This window comes from Canis lupus, chromosome 24, assembly GCF_048164855.1.
Source record: "Canis lupus baileyi chromosome 24, mCanLup2.hap1, whole genome shotgun sequence".
In the NCBI taxonomy this organism is placed as follows: Eukaryota; Metazoa; Chordata; class Mammalia; order Carnivora; family Canidae; genus Canis; species Canis lupus.
The window spans coordinates 39,882,485-39,905,000 of NC_132861.1; the positions used below are offsets into that span (position 1 = coordinate 39,882,485).

The window sequence follows — 22,516 nt, forward strand, 5'->3', positions numbered from 1 at the left end:
ATAGGATAAAAATGAAAACAAAAATTAACATTACAAAAGAACTATTAGGATAAGGAAGTTTAGTGAGCTCTAGTTATACCTATTCAAAAATCAGTAGCTCTTCAAAAATATCAGCAATAAACAGTAAGAAAGGGAGTTTGTTTTAAAAATTTCTCACATTTGCAACAGAACTATAAAGTACCTGGACATAGATTTAACAAGTGAATGATCTTTATATAAAAGAGCAATATTTTAAGGAAGAACACTCAGGAAGAACTGGTTCAGTATACCCAGTTAGGAATTCAATATCATAAATGTTTCAGATCCTAAGTTAACACCTATTTATGTATTTACTGAAAAACTTTTGCAGACCTTATCTCAGCAATTCTGATTTTCTTCCGTAAAAAATGATTTGCCAGCTCTTTTTAAAACTGTGATGCCTGACCAGATATTAAAACTTCCTCTAAGGTGACTGTAAACAAAATTTTATGGTACTGACGTCACATTTAATATTTTTATCAGTGAATATGAAAATAGTATACTCAGATAACATTGGGATATCTGTACTTTTGAACCTGTACTTTTTCCTTTCTTTAACTCCTTAGACGGTAGTGAAATTTAAGGTGAATTTTGGGAAACGAATATGGAATTGGAAGAAACAACTCGTAAATTTATGGCAAAAGATTTGGACTGAATAGTATAACATAAAGTATATATGATTAATACAGGCTGATATTAATACATATGCTAATAAAGCTAGCTCATATTCATGCACATATGTTAAGAGCTGAGAAAGAGCTTTGCTATGGTATGTAGCTTTGATTAAATCTTAACTGTGATATGCCATTTTCTCTCAGGATTCTGTTTGATAGGTGCTAAATTTTCTCATTCCATTTTCTGTAAAGGAAGGACTAGCTTCATTTATTCATTCAACAAATATCGTCTAAGTAGCTGCCCTAAAGCATCCTATAGTCTGATTAGAAGAAGCATCAGTTTTGTTGGCTTCTCTTACACCATCTGAATGTAAGCACTGCTATACCAACAGATTTTTATCATAGCCACAGGGTTTTACCATGAATTATTTTCAAAGTTAGTTTTTGAAAAAAAAATGTATCTCTTAAAATAGACACTCTGTTATCCAAAATTCTCACATCCTATGGCCTCTCCAACAACTCCATCTAAAATAAAATTAAATAAAATTAAATCTTCCCTTTAGGTATACAGAAATATTCCTCGAGGTGAAGATTTTAAGTGAAGTAAAAAACAAAAGAAAAAAAGTCCAAAACTTGAATAGTCACCAGATAATGAAAAATGATTAACAGGAAAATGCAAAGAATCTACAGGTGACGCCAGCTGAAAGACATCAATCAATCATAGCATCTGGAATTCTCTACTGAAAAGTAGAGGAAGACAATAGTAATAGGAAGTTGTATTGAGCACTGCTAGGGGAAAACAAAGTTTTATAAAGTAAAGGATTGGAAGCACACATTTACCTCTTTCACCAGTAAATTTTCCGCTTTGTGTTCTGCATCTTCCGGTACCGTTGAGTACAATGTTCGAATATCCCAAGACACCGTGGCTGTCTGGGAAGAACAATGAAAAGAAACTAAGTTCTCCAACTTAGAAGCACTGAACAGACCATTATACCAAAAACACAATAGAAAAGTTCCTTAGATCTTAGTATCTTACAATAAAAGAAGACAGAAACCTTCAATCTCTAGAACAGGAGAGCCAACCCTCCGTTAGCTTGCCACAGCTAGCATCATTACAATTATGGTTTATCAGTAAAACTATCATTTGAGGCTATTTCATTTCACTGCAGAAAACAAAACTTGGGGAATCTGTATATTTTCACTAGCTTATTTCTATTGTATCTTTTGTTGTAATCCTAAAATAAATTTGAAGTGAAAGTGAAAAAGACAGGGCCAATTTAGGACTTATTATTTAGATTTTACATTTTTGATTCCTTTTGAGTTGCCTCTTTCAAGTTGCTTCTTTTATGTTGTACACTGTTAGAAGATGAACATAAGCTCTATTGAAAGTTTGAAGTAAAAGATTATTGCTAGATTTCAATTATCTGGAGAGAACTTGTTTCCTCTTTGGATAGACAATTCTCAGATACACAGTGTCACCTGCTTGGTGTTTCCAGAGAACATTACATATTATAATCTACTGGTAAGACTAGGGATTTTTCTCTCTAAAACAATTTTATATAGTTCAGCCATTATTTTATTATTTTATTTTATTTTATTTTATTTTATTTTATTTTATTTTATTTTATTTTATTTTTTAAGATTTATTTATGATAGACACAGAGAGAGAGAGAGAGAGGCAGAGACACAGGAGGAGGGAGAAGTAGGCTCCATGCTGGGAGCCCGACATGGGACTCGATCCAGGGACTCCAGGATCGCACCCTGGGCCAAAGGCAGGCGCCAAACCGCTGAGCCACCCAGGGATCCCCTCAGTCATTATTTTATAATACATTTTTATATAAAAATATTATTTCTCTTTCTCATTATCCTGTGTAGTCTCTTATTAGTTCCTTGCCTTTAAAAAATAATAGTTACTCTAAAATACTCTGTCTACTGGAGAGTAGAGTAACATGACTCAAATGTAAACTCCTTTGTAGCTATACCTAGTGCTCCACTAAGATCACTGTTCTGTGGTATAATACAAACAGGTGAATACTGAGCTGGTTTAAGAATTTTTTTTTTTTCCTTAATGGTGAGTTTCTGGTATATGGACTCAGGTTTCCAGTAATAATGATCACATAGCCACTTGATCCATGATGTCATATAGTAAATAAAGTTAGATTCCCCAAATACATAATACATAGGTAATGTGTGAGATTGGAAATTCATTCAGGTTGGGGTTATAGAAATAAATCATGTGTATAACTATGCGTATAATGGATATCAGTGATTCCTGATGACTTCTAGTTATGAAATAATGTTGATTCTTAATAAGATAACTGAGTCTGAATCACTCTCATGTAGCCATGTGATAAGTCTAAAATGTAACATTACAAGTTGCATGGAGTTATTTCACATTTGCACAGAATACACAAAGTACAAGAAAAGGGATACATGTATAATAAATGCTTATGACATGCTATTGATCTCAGTTATATTTTGTTATGATACTGGAGAATTTGGCTGAAAAAGTAAGCCTCCATAAAGTTTCGACTTTAAGAACTGTGACACTTCTACTTATGTTTTATTTCTTGAATGTGTCTCCATTGAAGCAAAGATAAATTGATCAAATAAGAAGAGAAGTATGCAGTCATATTTGTTAAGGGTATTAATATGGTTACAAAGAACTTCTTTTCTGAGAATTAGATGCTTTCAGACCACTACAAATTGCCTTGGCCACAACAGACTTCCTGTTTCTCTTTTTACAAACCTTCTGGTTGACAATTAGTAGAGCTCGATTGCATGAAACAGATCCGAGACAGCACTGGAACTCAGCCTAGCGCCTCTTTTGGTGGTAGAATTTTATAAGGGGCTTACTGTCCTGAGATTAGGCATTTGGAAATAAAAACTGTCATTTTATTTATGAAATAAGGCATGCAAGGCCTGTGTTTGCAATTTCAAGTCCATGATATTCAGACTTCTTCAACTACTGCCCTGTCGCTTTCTGGTTCCTTCCACACTTTAGTGGGTAGTCTGTGTGGCTTTGTCACAGCCACCATTCTGCTGGCTAAAGTGACCACAGAAAGACTTCATTCCAAGCACATCAGGGCCATTTCTCAATTGGCCAAAGTCCACTGGTCAAAGTCTTTTAAAAAGTCTGCTTTTCCTTCCCCGGGGCTGAGCAAAAGCCTCCTCTGACAGTACTGCAGATCCCAGCTGCTTAAAAAGGAGAACAAAAATGATGCTGTTTATAGAAATCAGTCTGAAGCTTGAGAATTCAACAAGCTTTATAGTTGACTATTTACAAACATCTCATGGTCAATTCTAATCTAAGCATGTGTTTAAAAGTGATCTTCACCTAAAGTTCTCAGATTAAAACAGGATATGGCCTATATTCTAGTAGAGCAGACACTTACACTACATTAGCTGCTTAAAAACACTTTATATCGCATTCAGAAGAGTATTGATTTAGTTTTTTTAAAACTATGTGAAAATATCACTTTCATACTTTCATTGTGCTCACCTTCTCAATGATTCCCTCTCCATTCATTCATTCATTCATTCATTCATTTATTATTGTTTTAAATTTGAATATAGTTGATGTACAATGTTACATTAGTTTCAGGTGTACAACATAATAACTTGACAACTCTATACGTTATGCTATGTTCGCCATAACTACCATTTGTCACCATACTGCACTGTTACAATACCATTGATTATATTCTCTATGCTGTACCTTTTATTTCCATTGAGTTATGCACTGTGTTTAAGGGAAGGTCTTTCTTGTTTTGCTGAAGTTAAAGTGTTTGGGAAATGCACAATAAGTGAGCAGTTGCCCATAACCGGACAGTTGTCATCATCCAGCCAAGTCAAGTATTGAGACTTAGCTATCACAGTATTTAAGAATCTAAGTAGGGGGGCCCCTGGGTGGGGTGGTTGGTTAATCGTCCAACTCTTGGTTTTGGCTCAGATTGTGAGGTCAGCCCTGTATGGCATGTTGGGCTCCATGCTTAGCACAGAGTCTGCTTAAGACTCTGTCTCCCTCTGCCCTCCCATCCTGCTCTGTCTTTCTCTCTCAAGTAAATAAATTAAAAAAATAAAATAAGACTATAATAGGGAAGTTTGGGGACTTGGTTCAAGATTTCTTACTCTTGGATTGGCAAACCATTGAGCAAGTCATTTCATTTCATTTTCTTTCTTTCTTTCTTTCTTTCTTTCTTTCTTTCTTTCTTCTTTCTTTCTTTCTTTCATTCTTTCTTTCTTTCTTCTTCTTTCTTTTTCTTTCTTTTCTTTGTCTTCTCTTTTTTTTTTTTTTTTTTGATTCATTTTCCAGGCTCCAAAATGTGTCTTACTTCCTCTATGGAGGTAAGGACAATACATTTTCCATATGGAAAAATGTGAACATTCATAGAGTACAGTGCTCCAACAATATACTTATTGCACCAGGACCTTCTCTTGGCAAATACTCAAGAGGTTGTGGTCTGAGCTCACTTTCCAGGAAGGCACAGAAAAGAAGCCTGCTTGGTGTGAGGCCTGCAGACATGGCCCCGTGACGAGCAAGGGCCCAAGACATGAGCCAACCCACTTACAGCCAACCCACCATGCATCTTTCCATATGGCTGCTCACATTCCTTCTTCCATACTGGACTCATTCCTGCACAAGCCTCATCCAGACTCCTCCTCCTCTCAGAAAGTCCTTTATTTTCCTTACTTTTCCCTAACCTCAGGCTTAGTAGAGGTGCCAGCTTCTTCTGAAAGTCTTCTCTAATTCATCCAACACATATTTTCTTTTCTCTGAACTATAAAATTTACTGTCTGTATCATACATAAAGTCTGCAGCTTCACTCTAGAATATTTTAGATTCAAAGCTTTGCTAATGAATAATTCAGCATATATATATTTTTGTGGTATATAAACAAGCCACTTAAATCTGCTTTGGAAATAAAAAATAACAATAAATGAAATGTTTTCCCATGGTATTTATTATTTCTTTAGTATAGTTGTTTATTTCTTTTAAAGAATGAAGTGCTTGAATACAGACATGTATTAAAATATTTTTGCACCCTATCTCTGACCACCTATACTTCTCTTAATGCATAGAAAAATCTTTTCTTAAAAATATAACAATGCTATTTAGGCACGATTGACATGCCATAAAGTTCACCCTTTTAAAGTGTAGAATTCAGTGATTTTATATATTCACAGGTAATGCAACCATCACCATTATTTAACTTTAGAATATTTTCATCACGCCCAAAAGAAACTCCATATTTACTAGTAGTTACTTCCCGTTCTTCTTCCTTCTGAGGCCTTGGAAACTACTAACTTTCTATGGATTTGTCTATGATTTCAGCTGGAATCATTCTATACATGGTCTTCTGTGACTGGCTTCTTGCACTTAGCATAGTGGTCTTAAGTTTTGTCCATGTTGTAGTATGAATCAGTATTTCAATCATTTTTAATGGCTGAATAATATTCCATGGTGAGAAAAGACGACACTATTTATTCATTCATCTGTTGACAGACATTTACACTGTTTCCAATTTGGGCTCTTATGAATAACGCTGCTTTGAATATTCATGTACAAGCCTTTATGTGCACTTTATGTGTATATATTCCTAAATCGATCCAGCCCAGAGTTCCCACTTATACATACTCAACTGAAATAAGCACTCTAGGATTCCTCACTGCCATATCAATTTTCTGATGGCACTCACTGTGGGATTCAGGGAGTTAATAGTTCCCCTAAGTGTGCACCTTGTCTTTCTAAGAAGCAGCTGGCCAAAAGCATGCTGTGTAGACAGAAATGCTAATAGCACGTCAAAGTGCTCGTGTTTGATTTCTGCCCTTACAGGTACTCTACATCCTGGAACAAGGGCCTTTGTAAACCTCAGTCTCATTAGCTTTTAAGTGAGAGGAATATTAGTACTTAGAAATAACCTAGTTTGACAAAGATTATCACTTAGCTTTTAAATTGCAATTACAATGATCTTGCATGAATACTGTGAGTCATTTAAAGCCTACTTTTCAGGCTCAGAAGCCAAGGACTAAAAGGAGGTTGAGAGTCCTATAAAAATGTTAAGCTGTGTCTCAGTAAAGCAAGAAGAAGAAGAAGAAGAGAAAAAAAAAAGACCACAAATGACTCAGGGCCTTTCTGCTTTTCAATTTAAAAGGTGTTAAGGCCTTTCTGCCTCCTCTCATCAAAATGATCCATGTGGTTGAGTCTGGAAGTCCCCATATACCAGTTGCTTTTTATAGCTAAAAACATACTGTGGAAAGAACAAGCCATTGGTATGTTAAGAATTCATGATTCACTCAGTCATCATGGTAGGCCAATGAAAACTGCAGGATGCACAGGGGAACCCTGAGACACTAATTCTGAACTACTGAGATGAAGAGGGGATTTGAGAAGATCATGTAACTCTTCTGGCAGGCGACTTCCCATCCTCAACATAGATTTTTGACTCTGAAACTGGTACTGTCTGATGTCAAAAGCATAATCTTTCAAGTGTAAGCACTGCTTCTTGTTCATACTGGTGCCCTTGATAGACGCAGCTAACCTCACAGAAGGTGGGCCATGAAGCCGAACTGAAATGGAGCAGTTTTACTGGGGTGGGCAGTCTTGAAATGCAGGTGTGATCCGATGACCTTCCACAGTGTGCTAGCTTTCAGACTTCTGAACTTTCTTGTTTAAGATTTGGATGTCCAGAGGTGATTGCACTTCAGGCTTTCTGTATCTATTATTCAGAGAGAAACTCATTGCTGGTTTTTTCATTTTTCGTTCTGCTATTTTTCTTTTTATCAGTCTCTCCTCAAACTGAATCACTCAATATGATTCACTGTGTCCTTGAAACCATTCCTTAGTTTTGGTTTTCCTTCCTTACTCTCCTTGCCTATTTTACAAAGCCACAATTTGGTGACTAAGTTCCTTGCTTTTTGGTCTTAAGTTTCTATTACTAACTGCTTCAAAAAGAAAGATGAGAAAAGCAAGAGTGGTAAATACAATGAGTGAAGAGGCGCATGTTTTTGAAATGAATGAGTTACAAAATGCTTCTAGACTGCTTATTCTTACTGATTCATTATGATGCAAGTAGTCCCAAAGATCACACTGCCTGCTCCCTGAACCCACGCACTTCATGTGCCAAGACAAAGCAAGATGCATCTACCTCAGCCCCTTAACCGGGAAGAAGATGGTTTTAATTCAACGTTCTGGGATCTTCACTGAAAGCCCATGAGCCTGACATTGCATTGTGCACTTGAAATAGAGATACAGACTGATTTCTCCCATGCCAAGTAACATCCATATTAGGGCACACACTCCTGAAGGGTTACAGAGAGGAAATGAGCTCTTGGTGATAGCAACTATGTGGCAGGCACTGTACCAGCAGAACAAGCTCCTGGAGAAGGGGATTCTGATTTTAATGCTGTTATCTAAAGGTGACATGTTGCATTGTGTTGAAGAGGAAAGTATATTAATAATCACATTTCTCATCATCCGGCAAAACAAATTACTTCATCCTCTTTATACTCAAATTTCATTTCGGAATGGCCTTTGGTTCCTAAAGGACCACAAAGGATTCAAGTTATGTTCTAAAATAATAACTTACCTGTTTCTGAAGGATAATTCATGAAATAAAGATTCATTTTCCACCTGCTTTGTGCCAAGTGCCACTCTAGCTGCTGGGGGTCTCCTGATGATCAAAAGAGAAGACATCCCTGTCCTGCTAGAGGGTACACCCTAATGGTGAGGAACAAGTGACAGAGGAAAGAAAAAGCAAACTGAGATCTTTCTAGATAATGATCGTGCTATAAAGAGAAGCAAGCAGGGTGGTGTCATAGAGGAACACGGTATGGGTGGAATCATGGATGTTTCTTCAGAGTGATGGCACATGAACTGAATTGTGAATGAAAGGCGGACCAGTTGTGCAAGAGAGCGGACTGGCCCTTACAGAGGGGACAAGCTTGGCAAGTTCAGGGAACAGGGAGAGTGCTAGGCATCCATGCAGTGGCCACGGAAACAGGGTGAGGAGATAAAGGCTCAGAGGTCATCAGGCACCAGGTGATGGGGACAATGGTGAGAAGCTGGTTTTGACTCTGAAGGCAATGGGAAACCACTGGAAAGTTTAAGCTAGAGTTGTGGCATTCATGATCTGATCTGTATTTCTACAGCTTCCTTTAAATTAGGGCAAAGGAGGAAGCAGGAAGACTGGTTAAAAGCTACTTTTGAGGATGTAGGCAAAAAAGGCTGGGATGGTCTGGGTCAGCAGGGTGAATAGGGAGAAGAAGCTCTGTAGGAGTCTTGTCTCGGTAAAAAATGATCTCTAAGTTGTATCAAATAGCAACTGAAATTCCTGTTTCTTGATATTTCTTAGCTAGAAGAAGCCAGGATTCTTAATCAGCTTTAATTTTCATCCATATTAGGGCACACACTCCTTAAATACAGGGCTTTTGCTTTTCTTGTCAGCCTCACTTGTCTGGGAAGTACTGTTCTATATTCAGCCCCTCGTGGGTGCTGAATAAATATTGATTAAACAAACCAAGTAATGAATCATGTCTGCCACAAGTGGGGGTGCTTGGTAACATGGAAATATGGAAGTGAGCTGGAGTCTTCCATCCATAAGGATACAAATGGGCTTGGGACATTTGGAGGGAGGGCGGGAGGTTTAGAGTTGGTCCTCTATCTCCAATTCTGTGATGCCCTGGGGATGGGAGTGGTCACTCTATCACTATATCCTACTGAGAGAGCAGAGACTGTCCACACACATCCCAGAGAACCCTTACTCATTACTCAAAGATGAGCCTGGGAAATGATACTCTAGCCAGGGGGGCAGGGGGCTTCCTGTTGGTGGGCAACACCTTTGACGTGTAACATGGGCTGTGGATGTAGAAGGCTGTGGCAGAGGGCATTTAAGGAAGGGTCTTTACTCCATGTAGAAGGAGATGACAAAAAAAAAACAAAAAACAACAACCCAGTTTCATTCATTATGGCAGGGCTGCTCCAACTTTTTCTGTAAAGGGTAGGGTAGTAAATCGTTTAGGGCCCTCTATCTCTGCTGCAGTCCTACAGTGTGTCATGAAAGCAGCCACTGACAATAGATAAAAGAAGGGGGCATCACTGTGTTCAAATAAAACTTCATTGATTGATATTGAAATCTGATTTCATGTAATTTTTAGTTACAAAATCTTTTTTCTTCAATGATTTACCCCGTTCTGTGTAGAAAATAAAACAAGGTAGTTTAAAAAAAAACCCAACATCATAAAAATCATTTCTTGTTCATGGGACAGACAAAAATAGGCAGCAGGTCACCCATGGGTCATGGCTTGTCAACCCTTGCCCTGTAGAGTAGAAAAGAGGGGAAACAATCTATCTGAACGTTGTTCAAAAACTGACAACTTCATATGGTAATAATATTGAAAACTCCCTTTTGTTTGTCAGATGCTGGATACAAATGACAATTTAGCTGTCTGTATGACAGGACATTTTCTGATAATAGGGCCTAGGTGGCATCCAATCTCTCTTGAGCACCTGCTGATTGGGAGCTATTCTTCCGGCTAGTGTCCTAGCTCCCTCCACATCCTGTTTTATGTTCTCCATGCAGAGGTCAGATGAGCTTTCAATAACATACACCAAGTCAGTTTTTCTCATTCTTGAAGCGGTCCAGTGACTAGCCACTTGCCACCTGCATGTGTAATAAGATGCAAGTGTCTTATCTTGTCCTTGCCAGACCTTGTCTCTGACCACTCTCTCTGTCAGAGCTGTCTGGGGCCTTTGTGGCAGCTTCCTTCAGCCTAAGACACTCCTTCCTTCCTTAGGTTCTTTTTTTTTTTTTTTTTTTTTTTTTTTTTTTTAAATTTTTTTTTTTAATTTTTATTTATTTATGATAGTCACACACAGAGAGAGAGAGAGGCAGAGACACAGGCAGAGGGAGAAGCAGGCTCCATGCACCGGGAGCCCGACATGGGATTCGATCCCGGGTCTCCAGGATCACGCCCTGGGCCAAAGGCAGGCGCTAAACCGCTGCGCCACCCAGGGATCCCCCTTCCTTAGGTTCTAGCATGGTTGGTCTTCCCTGGGAATTCTGAACTCAGGTCAGATGTCACCTCTTTTCTATGACCAGGCCCTGTTTCATTTTCTTCACAGAACTGGTCTTTATCCCAAGATCTAGCTAGTTAATTTGTTTCCTTATTTGCTTGATTCATCTGACTGAAAGGTAAGGTCCACTAAACCCAGGCAACTTCTGTGTAATCACCGCTGCTTCCCCATTCTGAGACTAAGGCCTAACATTCGGTATTACACTTTATATATTCGTTGAATGAAAAGGAAGGAAATGATCTGAGGGAGGAGAGAATGTCATGTTTAGGACTGTGCTGGTATTTTACCCTTTGAGAATGAAGAGGCCTGTGATGACAGCAGTAGGGTTTGGGTGGGGGAGGAAGATAATGATCTTGAGATGGACCAAAGACTAGATTTTGGAGAGAGCCTTGAGCAATGGCAAGGTGTTTTTCCTTCATTTTGAAGGCCATGGGGGGGGGGGGGTAGCCACAGAAGGAGTTTAAACAAGCACAAAAGGGAAGAATTCAGTGTATTTGCTGGAATGTTCACTTCTGGAAAATAAGGAAGTATGCATGCCAATATGTGCTCTGTTTACACCATTAAGGATGGCAAAGGTCCTAGAGCAATCAGACAATCTTTAACTTAAATCGTTGTGGAAAGATGCCAAAAAATGAATTCAAATTCAGTGAGATTGTCACATATCATCTGCATGCCTCTGCTCTCTTCCTGAGTTGGGGGACTTTGGAGGAGTTTTGTCATACTTCTGGATGGCACAGTAGAAGTGAAGGTCTACGAGTCTCAAGGATTTTTGTATTGGTTGACAGAAAGAGTCTGTCTGTAAAGGTTTGCCTTCAGTCTGAAAGAAAGCGAGGGTGTGGAAATAAAAAAAATAAAATGTGGCTCAACTTTGTATTTGCGGCTCAAGCCCCGGTGGTCCAACCACGGAAATGACATGTCTGCACGATATAAGCCTCTCTTAAAGTGTGTCAAACAGCAAAGTAGGAGTCATCTAAAAATCTGCAAAACAAATCAGAAGAATTTCTTCGTTCCTTCCCACGAATCTCTCTCCCTCTGTTCTTCCATCCTTCTCTATGTATACTTGGAACAGAAAATGGTTAACTTCCGTAGACCTTCTTTTTTAAAAATCCGTGGAGGAAGGTGAAAATAATTAACCTTTAGAAACCAGAAGCCAGATCTGCCCCCAAGGTAAAAGGGCACGGAGGTGTGAGGCTCTTTGAGGAAGTGTGTGCAGGGGGCCCCAGCAACTCAACAGTTTTCACGGCCAGTAGCTACTTCAAAAAGTTACTCTAGTGTTGTCTTTTCATCAGCTTTCGGATATTCATTTGTGATGTCTGAGACTAACTTTCTTTTAGAAAAGACTACAACCTGCCCTTTGAGATCTCTGTTTATATAGATATTTACTAACAACCTAGAAATGCTTAAGATGACCACAAATGGAAAATGCTGGAGACACAGGGGTGCTCATCAGCCGTAATTCGACTGTGCTTGTTTCCAATGCTGCAGTGAATTACCTTTTTTATTCATTCTCTCTACCACTTTCGGGAGCATTCCATGCACAGCCAATGAGCACTGTCCTCAGATCATAAATCCTCCCAGGAAGATGTGCTTGTCTACCTTTCTTTGCCCACAGCTTCAACATCTCCTTATAAAGGGACAGCCAAGATTAAGGGTGATTTTTAAGAATGGCATATTCTGTGCCAAGAGATCCCGCACCTCTGCCATTAGTAGGTTTCAGTGAGAAATGGGTGAGGAAAGAAATGCTCTGTCAGGGTTAGGGAAGGCAGCAGTTAGAAACCATGTGGAACCAGCCAGCACCCTGTGTATCTCCTGTCTGAGAAGGCCACTGTGGTACTGAATCTCTAACCTTTCAGCTGTAAGAGGACCTAGGCCATTCTCTATTGGCGGATGTGGCTTCCCACTTCTGTCACTGTGACGTAGGATGATCACAGGAAAGAGTTCTGTGCAACTTGAATCTATAAGGCGAGACAGCTACCCAGTTTGGAAGGATCTTCTATCAACTGTTTAATAATAAGGTTAACACTTACTGAAAAGTCGTCACTGGGGAAGAACAGAAGATCTCGGAGGGGATCATTCCGATAGGTCTTTTCAAGTTCTTCAATGACAGTTTCATAATCCAAAGGCTCGAGGAGCCTGGGTTTTTCCTGCTGCAAAAAAAGAAAATATGATATTAACCACTGACACACATAATCTTGCTTCTTCTCGACGCCTGGTTGGGTTTCATTCCTTAGTATTACCAAGGCTTTGACATTATGCAGTCCTTCCAATGGAGTCACAGAGACTCCAGGCATTTAGGGCAAAGCCACATAACTATTATTTTCAGATCTGAAATAATATGAGAAGATCCTGAAACATTTGACATCTTGCTCAGTAATTCAAGCTGTCTCACTGAGCTCCCCACGCCCACGGTATTTGGCCAAACACATCCAGTGAATTATGTAAACTTTATCTCTGTCAATTTGAAGAAAGGTCCTCTGCTTGCTCACTAGAGTATTATGAACTTCATCAGTTTTGCTGAATTAGATCCTTCCTTGTGAGGTCTACTTGGATCTATTTTAAAATGTTGGCTCCCTATTAGCAAGCAAAGTATCACGAGCTGTCTTCATTGTCACTGAAGCATGGATCCTGTGTCAGGATTAATTGCTTGGCTCTGAGCCTCTTTGCCACAACAGAGAGAAGCTGGGTAATTTTCTAAGAGGAGTGAACAGCACAACTATTATGGACACAGTTTGGTGAAAATGGAGAACAGTCTGAAAAATTAGCCAGATAATCACACGGCTTCAAAATCCTGAAGCCAAGAAAAAAGGCAATTTTTTTGGCCAATTTCCTCAAAGAAATTGAGTATAGCACCAAATGATGAACACCAGTGGGGAAAGGTGTGATTGTCTCTTGTCTCATTACAGGGTTGATGTGCCTACTCCAAACACGGGAGAAAAATGGGTCCCCAGGTAAAGAATAAAATATTATAAACCTGAAAACCAAGGACACAGTCTTGAGTTCCCTAGCCCTTTGGTGAAATATCTGTGCAACTTAAATGAAAAGGGATGATCTTTTGGATGATACTGGGGCTCTCAGAAGCTGGAGTGGTCATGAAATTTGGATGCCAAGGGGAATCTCATAAATGGAAAAAACGTTTTTTTCTCTAGCACATCAATGACATCAACAATTTCCTGCCGACCTCACCCCTCCCCAGTCTGCAAAGCACTGAGGTTTAGTTTTGATTTCTAAGGCCTTCTTTGGAAGGTTTCTGCTGGTGAGGCCCCAGAAACTTCCACCAACATTTTAATAATTGCTAACTGGCTCCTCAAAGTAGCTGTCAATGTTTTTTTTTCCAAATATAAACAAAACCAAAAACAAGATGTGACACAGTAGTCCTCGAACAAGGTTTTCCATGTACTTTCTGAATTAAAATGAAACAAAAGAAACCCATTTTACAAATGCTTAAGTAAACTAAAGACAATGTAAGATGAATACTCTCTCTGGAGGAGCCATTCAAGTAAGACTGCCAGATTTCGCAAATAAAAACACAGGACTCCATATAATATTCTCAGACAAGATGTTTAGTTGTCCAATACAAACTCTTTAGTGAAAGGGCCATGTAAAATTGTTCACTATTTTGCAGCAGAAGACACAGAAATCCTATGGCATGATTTGGGTAATTAAAAAAAAAAAAAAAAAGTCCTAGTATGCCTACCTTTTGACATGATTATTCTACATAGACTTATTTTAAGTTCCAATTCTCTATTTTCCCAGGCCAAGATTAATCTCAAGGACCACAAATTGATAGATCAAGAGGCAAATGCAGAATCCAGATGTTAGATTTGGCTTTATTTTAGTTTATTTTTAGTTGGCTTTGAACGTCTTCACATAGTGGCAACTCAACTCCCGAGCTCAGCTACAGATCTTGGTGTTCTGTGTCTCTGATCTCTTACCCTGCAATGTCACACGTTGTGTGACCAGCTGCTCCCACAGGCCTTCAAGTCTGAAATATGTGGCTTGTTTTTTTTTTTTTTAATTTTTATTTATTTATGATAGTCACACATACAGAGAGAGAGAGAGAGGCAGAGACATAGGCAGAGGGAGAAGCAGGCTCCATGCCGGGAGCCCGATGTGGGATTCGATCCCGGGTCTCCAGGATTGCGCCCTGGGCCAAACGCCAAACCGCTGCGCCACCCAGGGATCCCTGTGGCTTGTTTTGGAACCAATTTTTTGCCTCCTTCTTTTAAGATTGTGTTTGTATGAAATGTAGCAAATGAACCGTAGGTTTCGTTGGTTACTTCTTTTTCCCTCACTGGCTCTCTGGCTTAAGTATGCTGATGTCCTTCAGCACACACGTACCAACAGCCCATGATATGACTCCGTATGCCTTCTCTCTTCTTCCCTTCTGCATGTCAACATGAACGGGACAGTGAGAGCAGGGCTTAGTGTGTGCTGCAATTTATGGGTTTAAAAGCAAACAGCATAAGAAGTTTTAGGGGGGGCTTTTGCAATTCTGTTCTCACCATTCTTTTATCTCCCTTAGTTGCAAACATGAGTGCTAATAAACAAGTGGGACAGGAGAAGCCTTTCGAAGATGTTTATGGGGGCCCACACTCCACCTAGAATTAGCCCCAGCTCAATTAGTACAACAGGAAAATCAGAGCTTGCAAGTCTCAGGGTATTAAAATGACCATAGAAAAATTAAATCCTCAACTCTCCTTGATGTACCTAATAAAAAGCATAACCTGTAAACATCTGTTGGGAGGTATATTTTTATTACTTCCTTTCAAGATAGGACATATCAGCCAATCAATGGATGGCATTTACTAATTTACACTAAACTGTCCTGTTTAAATGTTGCACTGAAGTTATTTTGACATGGGATTGCAAAACCTAGCAGAGCTGCTTCAAATCATGCATTCATTTTTTGACTTCTGGGGGATATGTTAGTAAAGTTCTATCCTTCCAGGGAATGTGTTAGTCAAGGTGCAGCATTCAAGATGTCCAGTGTTTCACAATTTTGTGGATATGAGGTTTAAAAATGAAAATAACAGAGCACCTGGATGGCTCAGTAGGTTAAGCATCTGCCTTCCACTCAGTCACAATCCCAGAGTCCTGGGAACGAGCCCCATATTGGGCTCCCTGCTCTGCAAGGAGCCTGCTTCTCCCTCTCCCTCTGCCATTCCCCCCACTTGTGCTCTCTGGCTCTATCTCTCTGTTAAATAAATAAATAAATAAATAAATAAATAAATAAATAAATTCCTAAAAACATAAAACGAAAGAAAATAAAAATGAAAATAACAATGATATATTCTGTAGCACCCAGAACCTGGGATTTGGAGCTGCTTGGCACGAATGATTTATGCATCTGTGATGGTGAGGATCCAGGTCATGCAACCAGTAGTTCTCTCTGGGGCAAGAGAGCTGTCTACTCGGTGTTTCAGTCAAAGAGACAGATGTGTATGAGCATACTAAAATCCCTTAATTCCTCACTACTGCTCCTTGCAGAGATGTTGAGTGAAAATGAGAGCTGAGTAGCATTGATTTATAGCTTTAGAACAGTTGGGTTGTCCCTCCTGAATTTAATGTGCTTCTTTCTTTTGGAAATACACCAACTGGGCTAAGGCATGTGCCAAGATTACCCTGAATTGGATTGGATTTTTATAGTGCTTTTTTACTCTTGCTCTCTCTCAAATGACTAATGAATTTCATTAGCTGTTCTAAAATCACTCCAGGCATGGGAAAAGGCACCCACCAGTACCTGTTATTATGCAGCAGAGTTGTGTTGCACCACGGTGGTAACAGGCCCTATTCTTCTCATAAATATTGAGAGATTTGTTTGATCTACTTCCCCAAATCCACAGCTCTCCTCCAATTCAACTTCACAGCAGAAGAATGGGCTCCTGTCACAAACATAAATGCTTTCTTTCCTCTTCTTATTCTACAATCTCTCAGGGAATGCCAACACAACATCTAAGCTGTGGAGTTGGTAAACCTGCCATCTTAGTAATAACCAAGGCCTTCAAGAACCTTTTAATGTGGTTTGAAGGAGCAGGCTGTCCATGCCTTAGCTAAAGATGCAAAATTCAAGAACACAATATACTGTTAAAAGGATCTGAATTAATTTCATAATTATAATTCAAAATCAAATGAGTGAAAAAAAATGACACTAAAGATCTAAGCATTTGAAAGCATGTAATAATAAAAAGTTAAATGACTAAATTATCAACCTAGATTTTTTTCCCAGGACAGAAGTACAATCTAACTAGGAAACAACCTAGAATGCCCAGCCTTATTTTAGGGGAGCCCAAAATAAAAGGGAGAGTGTGATTATAGATGTTCTACGTTGAGATGAACAGAGAGTGTCTTGCGCTCTGGAACCAGAATTCCCAGGGTATTAGTTCTGGAACTGTCACTTATGGGCCATGGAATGTTGGACGTGTTCATTAGAATCTCTGTTCCTTAGTTTTCAATATGTAAAATGGACATCTTAGGAGCAGCTACATTATAGGATTAAATGAGGTAATGTATGTTATACTTTTTAGAATAGCACCAAGCCCATAGTACTAATTACATAAGTATTAAGTAGATAACACCTGTGAGTCTAAATTTCCACTAGTCTTGAATTTAAAACACTTGAATTGTAAATTGAATGTGTATAGAGAACAAATAGGAGGCACTCAATAAATATTTGTTGAGTAAATAAGTTTACATCTTTTCACCTAGGAATTCCTTTCTTGAGACGCTATTTTAGACAAAGAACTACACATATAAGCCAAGATTTATAAAAAGATGTTTTTGCAATATTATTGTTGGAACAAGATGGAGAAAAAATATTCATCTTAATATAAGAGGGATAAGAAAGGGAGGCAGGATGGTGGAGGCCATATCCCTAAAGTGAAGACACTAGAGCTGCTGCTCAAAAAGAGTGGTTCCTCAAAAAGTTAAAAATAGAACTACACAATGACTCACCAACTGCACTACTAGTTTTCAATCCAAAGAATACAAACATAGTTATCTAAAGGGGCACATGCACCTCAATGTTCATAGCAGCAATGTCCACAACAGCCAAACTATGGAAAGATCCCAGATGTCCGGTGATGGCCGAATGGATAAAGAAGAAGATATATATTGAGGAGTATTACTCAGCCATCAAAAAGAATTAAATCTTGCCATTTGCGATGACGTGGATACAACTAGAAGATATTATGCTAAGTGAAATAAGTCAGTCAGAGAAAGACAAATACCATATGATTTCACTCACATGTGGAATTTAGGAAACAAAACAGATGAACAGGGATCCCTGGGTGGCGCAGCGGTTTGGCACCTGCCTTTGGCCCAGGGCGTGATCCTGGAGACCCGGGATCGAATCCCACATCGGGCTCCTGGTGCATGGAGCCTGCTTCTCCCTCTGCCTATGTCTCTGCCTCTCTCTCTCTCTCTCTCTCTGTCTCTGTCTCTGTGACTATCATAAATAAATAAAAATTAAAAAAAAAAATTAAAAAAAAAAAACAAAAAAAAACCAGATGAACATAGGGGAAAGGAAGGAAAAATAAAATGAGATAAAAACAGGGAGGCAAACCGTAAGAGACTCTTAACAATAGAAAACAAAGTGAGAGCTGCTGGAGGGGAAGTTGGCAGGGTTGGGGTAACTGGGTGATGGACATTAAGGAGGGTACTTGATGTAATGAGCACTGGGTGTTATACGCAACTGATAAATACTAAATTCTACCTCTGAAACTAATAATACAGTAGGTTAACTAAATTGAATTTAAATAAACAGTTTTTAAAAAACAATGATTGATGTTTTTTAGACTTGTGTGTAGTGGAAAGAGGCTTACTGCTGAAATAGGCTTTGGGAAGGACACTGGAAATAGGATGTGGGTTAAAATACACTAATGAATGATTGTTTGGTCCTTGCCATGGTTTCCTTCTTGCAACTCTTCAATTATTTAGCAAAGGTAGTAACAATATTTTGTATATGGTTGGCTTTTTGAAGGAAAGTATGAGGAGGCTAGGGTCCATGATCAAGATGTCAAGATGGCAATCATGGCTACAAAAGGAGAGACAGTGCTTTTAGATACATACATATTACGACGTGAAAGTTTGAATCCAAAATACTTGGATTTCTAAGGGATAGTAAAGCCTGATGGACAAGGTGAGCTAAAATGGGAAATAGTAAATCACTGAGGATAAGGAGTGATTAGGAAATTATAGCACATCCATTCCAAAAAACAATAGATACCCATTATAACTGAGTTTTGGGAAGTTGGTTGTAACAAGCAAAATTGCTTATGTATTGTTGTTAAATAAAAGTAGGAATAAATATTGCACACCAGGATTCAAATTTAAACTTTAACTTAATCTGAACAAGATCTAAACAATTTAAAGAAAGATTAGAAACATAAATCTAAATAGTATCAGTTATTATATTTGGATGGGATATGACATTTAGGATTTTGGTATCTGACTTCTCACATTTTCCAAATATTCTCTAATGAACATGTATTGCTTTTGTCATGGTGAAGAAACAAATTTGATCTTTCAAAACTATCATGATCCCATGGAAACACTGGGGAATTATTTGATTTTAAAACTGTTTAGCCTTTGAAGATCCACCAGAGAGGAAATGTAAAAACGTCACGGCAGGGACTTTACATGGAAGTTCAACCATGTAAACAGCTTCAAGTAATTTAAAAAGATATATAAAACACTGGGGGAAGAAGACTAAGGACAATAATTATAGATTATGTATGTGGTCCTCGATTCTAATGTCAGAAAAAAGAGAACAATTAGCAATGTATTAGCTAAAGTATTTTGAGCTCTCTAGGGAACCACAGACATCTGCTAAGTTACTTAAGCAGCATTGTGTGTTGGTCATTGTGGCAAATGATTAAAAGTCAGAATCTCTAGTTGGAGGGCTACAGTGTTTTACCTACCAGCCATGTAACTGGGACAAGGTATTTAAGTTGAGCTGAGTGAGGTTGATTTAAAGGAGCCAAAGGGCAACTTCCTGTTTGTGGCCGTGTTATCACAAGGTCAAGGAGCTGAAGTATGGGAGGTATTAAGTGAACCACCAAATGCCAGACAAATACAGATTTGCCTTTATTTGAACAGGACTGAAAATTACCCCATATGTTTTACTCAAAATCACAGACCAAAACCAAGTCAAACCAACCAACCAATTAAACTCATTATAGTCATTTATCTTCATGTGCCAGAAATGTTTCTATATTCATTATCTAAATTTCCTTTAAAAAAAAAAGCCCATTAATGTCTAGTGATTCTGTGTAAGTAAAAGAAATAATACCATAAAGAAAACACTGAAATTAAAAAAAAAAAAACAAAGGGCAATATCTCCTCTGTGAATCGCCTGAATCAAGTCCGACTTTTCTACCCCTAAAGAAAAAAGAAATGAAATCTACCTAATCATGTATATCAGCAAATGAAGGTGACTTTGAAATTCTACCTTTTATTTTCCTTGAGAAACCGCCTAGAAAAAATTTTCATGTATTTATACTTTTAGATTAAAAAAAAAGGATTACATTTAAAATTAGTATAGTATCAAACCCATTGCCTTTGCAAATATAAATACCTAGAGAACAATGAAGTTGTAGACATAGAATTTCTTTCTGTAGCTCAAAGCTACATTCTTTTCTTTCTTTCTTTCTTTTTTTTTTCAAACTGCATTCATGCAGGTTCAGCTGTCAGCCCTGGGAGTAAATAGGATCGTTAAGAACTAATCAGAAAAAGAGATTGATGGGATGAGGAATGGAGAACCATCATGACATAAATTCTTCATTTTGGGAGGGCACATATTTGTGTTCTAAATTTTAAGTATAATGAAGGAGCCAGGCCTTGGTTATTCACCGCTGGCGTCACTCTAGTTTGTCAATCTGAACTATTCCCTTGGTTCTCCTTTTCAAAAAATCTGATCTTCTCAGGAAACACTCTTATGGAAGAAGATGTTCCTTTGGGCTTTGAGAACTTTTCTATTCTTTCTGTGACATGCATGTTCTCTGTGATGTTTGTTGAGACTTTCTCCGTCTTTCTCAATCAGCCTTGTCTTTTCCAGATAGCTGAATATTTATTCTAATTTGAATATTCACAGCAGAATTAATTTATATCTGAGTGCCTTCTTCAGTTTACAAAACCATTCATTTTGGCTAATGATCCAGGAGAATGAACAAATAAAAATTGATATTTACTTCAGGACCAATACAGTAGACTCCATCAAGGCATGACATGACAATTATTTACATATCCTCTTCACATCTTGGCATAGAGACAAGCAAAGAGCTAACACTGAAGATCCACAGGGTATTTAGAGAAACCCTAAAAAGAATTCCAATCTCAAGATCTCCGCAACAAATTAGAAACAACACAGCTGTTAACTAATTTAAGCGTTATCAAGATAACTGATTAAATTTCTTAGAGGAAATAAAAATACAAACGACACATGGATTCTTGAGACTTTAACTTAATCCAGGACCCTTTGGCCTTAGTGCGATTGGAACAGAACCAACTTCCACACTATTTGTGTTTAAAATAAATGAGAAAATTGGAGAGAGCCCACACAGCTGTATCCATGGCCACAGCTGTCAGCCAGTGGTCGTGTGACAGATTTAATTCAGCCTTTCATCAAAGGGAGTTTCACTGGACAACCTCTCAAATGTTTGAGCTTCAGAAAACAAGACTAGCTTTCCTTACCAAAAAGGAAATGATTAAGTAAGGAATAAGCCATCTTACACTGACCCTTTAACCTTCTCTCTGTCTTGAAGTACACAGTTTCATGAGAATGGAAAAACACTAGCTAAATCAAAGTTAAGAGCTGTACAGCTGGGCAGGCTCAGATTAAGCTGAATTTGGAAATGGTTCCCTTGGTAACAAAAATGGACATAGATCTCAGAAGAAATCAACCAGGAGTAACTCTTTAAATGTCTTAGTCTATTTCAGTGAAATGAAGCAGGTTAAACCTGGTAAATTATAAAGCCCTTTGCAAATATAAAGGAAGATAAGTCATCATATTCAACACAAACATTATAGTTAGAAAAATCGGAATAGTCCATCTTATTAACTCTTAATGTCATTAGGAAAACCAAAGACAAAAAATGAGCTTTCTAGGATCTATGATGTAAGGTGTACTTTCAAACTGAATTTAGACCTTTTCAGTCTGATTTTCTTTTTAAGGAAATTTGACCGTATATACCGCTTAGCAGCACATCAAAATTCTCACACTTTTGTATAGCAAATGATAGTAAAAAAAATCAGAGTTGTCACTTTTCCATCTAACACTGATGCTTGTAAAGGAGTAGAAAATATCCAAGAAGATCTGAATCACATTTAATTACATGTCTCATTTAGTTTTCTAGAAACACTTGAAAGATAATAAATATCATTAAAAATACATCACAACCCAATTACAAGTCTGCCTGATAGTGGAGAAATTAATGCCTTAGAGCCAACTGCTGGGAATTTTAGATTAATTTATATGAAACCTGTGATGAAAGCTGCCACTGGCTTAAACTCTGACACTATTTTAATATATAACCGTCACACAAATGAACTTTCAGGGCCAGTGTGAGGAGTGTGTGTGTAAATGTATACATACATAAACACACACAAGCCACACACACAAGAACATAAATAGTTCTGTTAACAATATGCATCCTGTATGTTCAATAAATCTCTCTCATTTCCTTTCTTACTTTTGGCTACTTGAGACTGGATGTGTATAGTAGGCATTTGCTGTTTTCTGACCCAGGCAACACCTGCCCTGCTTTCTTTTTCTTTTTGTACTACTATTTTATCTGCCTCTGTGGACTTCTCT

The 22,516-nt window shown here is 38.2% G+C and overlaps 1 protein-coding gene and 1 long non-coding RNA gene across 18 annotated transcripts in view; one reads left to right on the plus strand and one right to left on the minus strand.

The window, feature by feature from the left end:
• Positions 1–22,516, minus strand: part of DOCK10 (dedicator of cytokinesis 10) — a 260,663-nt gene that overhangs the window by 133,842 nt on the left and 104,305 nt on the right. For 10 of the 12 annotated variants that reach the window (XM_072796446.1, XM_072796443.1, XM_072796440.1 and 7 more), the window contains exons 2-3: positions 12,735–12,854; positions 1,473–1,562 (exon numbers count right to left, since the gene is read on the minus strand). In XM_072796446.1, coding sequence (XP_072652547.1) covers positions 1,473–1,562; positions 12,735–12,854 — 210 coding nt within the window. The remainder of the gene's footprint in view (positions 1–1,472; positions 1,563–12,734; positions 12,855–22,516) is intronic. The other 2 variants (XM_072796437.1, XM_072796442.1) reach the window with 1 other exon arrangement.
• LOC140616085 (uncharacterized) overlaps positions 17,098–22,516 on the plus strand; it is a 20,854-nt gene continuing 15,435 nt past the window's right edge. For 5 of the 6 annotated variants that reach the window (XR_012016612.1, XR_012016610.1, XR_012016613.1 and 2 more), the window contains exon 1: positions 17,098–17,208. This is a non-coding gene — a long non-coding RNA (uncharacterized lncRNA). The remainder of the gene's footprint in view (positions 17,209–22,516) is intronic. The other variant, XR_012016615.1, reaches the window with a different exon arrangement.